The sequence below is a fragment of the Gracilinanus agilis genome, chromosome 5 (assembly GCF_016433145.1).
Source record: "Gracilinanus agilis isolate LMUSP501 chromosome 5, AgileGrace, whole genome shotgun sequence".
In the NCBI taxonomy this organism is placed as follows: Eukaryota; Metazoa; Chordata; class Mammalia; order Didelphimorphia; family Didelphidae; genus Gracilinanus; species Gracilinanus agilis.
This window is the reverse complement of record NC_058134.1, coordinates 55,009,054-55,015,447: the sequence shown is the minus strand read 5'-3', so window position 1 is coordinate 55,015,447 and position 6,394 is coordinate 55,009,054. Positions and strand designations below refer to the sequence as shown.

Genomic DNA, 6,394 nt, shown 5'->3' with positions numbered 1-6,394 from the left:
TATTTTTGAAGTGCAAAAATATTAGAATTCTTTAATAACACTTTGCAGCAGCAATGCAAAATAGTAAAAATACACCAAAGGAAGATTTAATCTTATGATTTGCCATTTCTGTCCTAGCCCCAGACAAATGGATGGATCTTGCTTTGGTTTTCCATTGTCACTTATTTGCCCACAATAAGAGAAGTCGAAAAATAACAAGCAACAGGGTTGCATAGAAGAGTGAGAAGGCTTGTATGGCTCTGTAGCACCCAGTATGAGAAAAGGACAGAACGGGGATATGCTATTTTAGGGTAAACACCTCCAAATAGAAATCTATGGTATTTTGATTGGGACATAGTCTATCCTGTGCATGTTTGGACAATGTTATACCAATCCTAGAAATGTTCAGTTTTTATTACCAGCTCTTACATTTTACTAAGAGTTATTTCAGTAGTTGTTCCCCACTTTCCCCTTTGGCCACAGCATCTTTCCCCCCCTTTTTTAATGCATGGAAAATCCGATACTCTCTAAAAAAGACTAGAATTAAAAACACAATTGCTTTGATAATTATTTTTTTTAAAGACCTGAGCCTCAATACTCCCATAAATATCATAACCCTTGAGACATTGATATATCTTCCTAACATACTGTTCCTTCTCTTTTGGAGACACTGAATTCTATGGGCAGAGATCCAGTTGTAGCAGTAGCTGATAAAAAAAAAAAGATGAGACGACCAAGAGGACTTGCTTTCTGATACTCAAAGCAAGGTCTTATGGCTATCGTTCCATTTTTAAACACAAATACAAGAAATCTTTAACTTATGAAATGAATGGAGTGCGTAAAAGGAGTTCACATGTGTTTTGCCCCAGTCTGAACGCTGACCAATGAAAAATAGATTCCTTTCTGAGCCATCAGCTCTTGGTGTGTGCCTTGTTCCTTGACCTTGCCATTCTGGAATACCACAATGAGGTCAGCATTCTGGATCGTGGAGAGCCGGTGGGCGATCACAATACACGTGCGACCTTCTCTGGCCTTGTCCAGGGCTTCTTGGACAACCTATGTGGTAATTATATACAGGATTACTTTAAGAGAAAAATCCACTCTAACTTCTTAGTTCCTTCTCCTCCATGTTCTCTCCACTTCATTTCCCTGTCAAAATGTGTTTTTACTCAAGGTTGTATCAATGAGCTGTAAGGCAGTCTTTGCTTTGTTCTTAAATTCAGTAGGCAAAGAGATAATTTTATAACTAGTATTCATCAAAAATCTCATTTCTCACTCTTACTGAACTCATTCCACCCTTAGAATATCTGTTATCAGCATGGGCTGCCATTTTGTGTTGGCCTGTCTTGGCAGCAAGGTTGATGGGAAAGTTTGGGCACTTCGATTCCAAGTGGTTTTTGAGTCATCTCCGAGAGACTGGAATAATCCTTTGCCATTTGCAAGTTATGGACACAGCTCAAGAGATTTGGGTAGACTTGAGGTACTTTGACAACTGAGAACAGAAATAGAAACATTTGTACAATTCTTAAAGCAATGATATTATGTGTGCTCTATGAGGTCCAGCGCTCTATCCCCTGTGCCACCTTGGAATCAGTAAAAACCTGAGTTCAAATCCAGACCCTTACTATCTATGTGACCAAAGAAAAGCCATTTACTCTCTTTTCTACCTCAGTTTTCTCGACTGTAAAATGGGGTGCAGAATAGCATCTGATGCCCAGCATTATTGCCAGGATCCAATGAATAAACACTTAGCACAATTCCTGACACTTAGTAAGTGTTTAATAAATGCATTTTCCCTTCCATTTCGTTTTACTACCATTCTAACCTCTAGTATTTTGATTACATTAAATATGCATAATAAACCTCAGTGGGCTCTTTCAGAGCATGAGTTCAGTAAGTCCATACCTTTTCACTTTCTGTATCCAGAGCTGATGTGGCTTCATCCAGCAACAGGATCTGTGGATTTCTGATGAGGGCTCGAGCAATAGCGATGCGCTGTTTCTGACCCCCTGACAGCTGAGTCCCTTTGTCTCCCACTCTGGTTTCGTATTTCTGTGTTTAAAGATAAATTTAGTTGGTGTTAAAAAAAACGTAGATGCTAGTAAAAACCAAAGTTCTTATCCGGACAATGAATTTGCAATTAAAGAGACTTTGCTGCCTAAAGGTAAATTAAAATAAACAAATTAATATACCAAGAACAAGTAAGAAGGAAACTGATAAAATAATAGAAAATAAGACAGAACAAGGAGGGATTGATCTGATATACAAAGTGTTTCTTGAAGGAATCAATAAAATGGACAATTCAAAAATTTAATCAGAAAAATGGAGAATAAAAAATAAAGTTGCTAAAATTGAGAAAGACACCGATGAAGAATGAAGAATGAAGAAAAACATGAGAGATTAAGGTGTACAGGAATATGCCAACAGAAAAGAAAATTTCAATAATAGCTCCCATTAATATAATGCTTTTAAGTTGACTTTGTTGTTCAGTCAAGTATGACTTTTTGTGAACCTTTTTGGGGTTTTCTTGATGAAGATACTGGAGTGGTTTGCCGTGTCCTTCTCCAAGTTATTTTACAGATAAGGAAACTGAGGCAAACGAGGTAAAATGCCTAGCTCAGGGTCACAGAGCTTAGTATCTGAGGTCAAATTTGAACTCAGGTCTTCCTGACACCAGGCCTTGAACCCTACCTACTGTTCCATCTAGCTGCCTTCTTGATAAACAAAGAAGGGTATAATTAGAAAGTCTCAAGAGATTCAACAAAGAAGTTGATTGATGTTTTTGAAAGATATCAGGATGTGATATGTAATATGACACTTCTCCCTAATCATCACCATATCTATATTTCACCAAGAGAAACCAGGGGAATTGAATAGAAAGATTATAATTATTCATCAAATACATTTGAGAACTTGAACATATCAAGGATTGTACAGAACCTACAAGAAGATGGATATAAAAATAATTTTTACAGAAATGATGAATCAAAGAACCAGAGGAATATCTTCCTTGAAACTGGATTGAGACATATAGTAAAATGTCAGTACTAACCAAATTAACTTATAATTTGATTCCATAATAATAATAAGCCAAAGGAGAACTTCATAGATTAGCTAAACCCTAACAAAATTTATATGAAAGAATTGGTAGACAAGAATGTTTGAGGGTAATTATAAGAAAGAAATGGGGAGAGGGGACATGCACTGATAGATTTATATAAAATTATGTCATCAAAATAATTGGGTATAGAAAAAAATGATTAGAAGAAACTAGCTAATCCAAGATTGAACCAAGGGCATATAATAGATTAGTGGATGATAAATATAAGCTAGTATCCACATATATTTAAAAGAAGAAGTCAAAGAGACATCTACTCAGAAGTAAACCAAAAACTTTTCACTATTTATATGGTGAATTTTAGCCTTTCTCATTCATACCAACAATGTGATTCACATAATTTATTTTTCTTAACTTAAAAGAAGCAACGATTTAAAGTGGTAATAAGCAAAGTCAATTTTTATCCCTCTTTGTACAGTGGCTATAACAATGGACTCGAAGTACAAAAGCCTGGAGTTCAAATATACCCTGAACACAGTATAGCAATAGACTACACTACAGAGTAAAGGTACCTAGTAATTGGGCACATAGTACAAATAATTGTAATTTTAACTAAGACCACAGGGTGGTGGTATTGTCATTGTGAGAAGAAAAAAGCAGCCTAAAAGAGAAGAATTTTAGTTCTTTAATTAGTCTTCTCTCTTAGATTTTTCCCGGCTGTTCTTAGCTTTGAGAGGCAGCACACCAGGGCAGATGGAAGAGAGAGAGGCTCTCAGGCAACTCTCTGAGATGCCCCCCCACTGATCTTGCCTGATGCAAGAGTCTTTTGCCTTGGGGTTTCCCATATGGATACACATCTGAGACCCAGACCACTCCCTTCCCACTCCCAGAAACTAATCTCTATTTACTACATATTTTAATGGGTTTAGTTGGCTAAGAAATGTCATTTGGGGGACTCTGTTTTTTAAAAGTACAGAGTCTCCTCTCCAGGTTTCAAGGGCTTATATTTCTGGAGGACAAGAAATTTCAGAGGCTAGCTAGTCCAACCTCTTTATTTTTCAGGTAAACTGAGGCTGTGTGAGGAATGACATAAGATCTGATCATGTAGTCTGATCCCCTTCACTTTAGGGGGAACTGTCTTGCCTAAAGTCACGGCTAGGGTCAGAGACTGAATTAGGATGGAGGTCATCTGACTCCAGAGCCCATATTGGGCTATGCTAACCATCTAACTGTCTACACTATAGTCTGTGAATTTATTTAATTAGAAGAAATATTTTGGTAACTGTATGCCAATATAATTTTTGCCAATATGATATAATTTTCCTTTGAAATTTTATGCACTTTAAAACATTATTCTGAGAAGGGGTCAAAAGAATCCATGGCATACAAAAGGTGAAGAATTCTTGGTCTAAATGGCCTGTTACTCTTAAAAGAGTATTTTAGGGGGTGACTAGTTAGCGCAGTGGATAGAGCAGCAGGACTGGAGTCAGAAGGACCTGCGTTCAAATCTGGCCTCAGAAATATCCTAGCTGTGCGACTCTGGGCAAGTCACTTGACCCCAATTGCCCAGATATTCCTATTCTTCTGTCTTAGAATTGATATTAAGTCAGAAGATCAGGTTGGTGTTTTTTTAAGAATATTTTGGTCTGGGAGTGGGCAGGGAGAAATATGGCACGGGCCTAGCAAAATAGCAATGGCTTGTTCTGAGAGAAGCTTCATATAAACATTAAAATCACTATTTTCCATACTCCTATCAGGTGAAATCTTCACAAAACTAACTGACCTTATCCTTGACTCTTGGTGTTTAATTGTTAGCTATGGAAGAAACACATAGTAAGAACTTAATACTTAGTGACTTGCTTTGACTCTTCCCTAGCAGGATCCAGGGTAAACTCAGAGGTACTTAAGGCTGGGAATAGGATGAGAGGGTGTCCTTTGACTGATTTTTTCTTTTCTTTTTGAAAAACAAAAACTATCATTTAATTATTAAAATTCTTTTCTTTTTAGGTTATGAGTTTTGAATTTTCTCCATCTCGATCACACCTCTAGCATCCACTGAGAAGACAAGCAAAAGGATATCAGTTATCCAGGAGAAATCATGCAAAACAGATTTCCATACCAGCCATATTGCAAAAACCAATAAAGTGAGAACATATTACTTCAATTTGCACTCAGAATTCAATTGTCTCTTGGGAGGTGTATAACTTTTTTCATCATGTCTTTTGGAATTGTCTTGGATCATTGTATTGATCAGAGTAGCCAAGTCAATCATTTTGACAACATTGCTATTGCTATGAATAATGATCTCCTGGGTCTTTTTGCTTCACTTTGCATCAGTTCATATATTTCTGAAACCATTCCTCTCATCATTTCTTATAGCACAATTGTATTCTATCACAATCATATGACATAACATTTTCAGCCATTTCTTAATTGATAAACATTGCCTCAATTTCCAATTTTTTTTGCCACCACAAAAAGAGCTGCTGTAAATATTTTTGTATACATGGTCGCTTTCCTTTTTCTTTAATCTGTTTCAAGTACAGACTAATAGTGGTGTTACTGGGTCAAAGAGTGTGGACAATTTTATAGCCCTTTGGGCATAGTTCCAAACTGTTCTGCAGAATGGATCAGTTCACAACTTTTGTAATAGTTTATTTAGTATATCTATTATCTCTCAACTCCTCTAGCATGTTATTTCTGATAGGTATGAGGTGATTTACTCAGAGTTGTTTTAATTTGTCTTTTTCTAATCAACAGAGATTTAGAAAAGTTTTTCACGTTACTATAGATACTTTTGATTTCTGAAAACTGCCTGTTCAAATCCTATGGCCATATCTCAATTGGAGAATGGCTTGCATTTTTATAAATTTCACTCAGTTCTCTATGTATTTGAGCAATAAAGCTTTTATAAGACAAACAATGTAAAATTTTTTGATATTGCTTCATCGTCTAGGGTGCTTTTTTTTTTTTAGCAAAATGTAGTTTCCCTAATTATCTCTCTTAATTAGGTCTATTTTTGCTTTTGCTTTCTCTGAGATCATCATTGTTATGTCTGCCTTTTAAAATTTAGCTGAAATATAAAAGATTCTGTTCCACTCCTTTATTTTTACTCTCTATTTCTGGTTCAGGTGTATCATCTCTTGTAAACCACATATTGTTGCATTCTGGTTTCTAATCTATTCTGCTATCCACTTCCATTTTATGGATGTACTCATCCCATTCCTATTTATAGTAAATGGCATTGTGTATTTCCCTCCAGTCAATTTTCTTCTCTTTTTTAACCCTCCTTTCTCTCTCTCTCTCTCTCTCTCTCTCTCTCTCTCTCTCTCTCTCTCTCTCTCTCTCTCTCTCTCT

At 36.2% G+C, this 6,394-nt stretch overlaps 1 protein-coding gene across 1 annotated transcript in view; it reads right to left on the bottom strand.

The window, feature by feature from the left end:
- The window catches only part of LOC123249803 (ATP-dependent translocase ABCB1-like), a 107,192-nt gene continuing 100,798 nt past the window's right edge, over positions 1-6,394 (bottom strand). Inside the window, exons 27-28 of the mRNA XM_044678917.1 lie at positions 1,885-2,031; positions 1-1,035 (exon numbers count right to left, since the gene is read on the bottom strand). Coding sequence (XP_044534852.1) covers positions 829-1,035; positions 1,885-2,031 — 354 coding nt within the window. The 3' untranslated portion in view covers positions 1-828. The remainder of the gene's footprint in view (positions 1,036-1,884; positions 2,032-6,394) is intronic.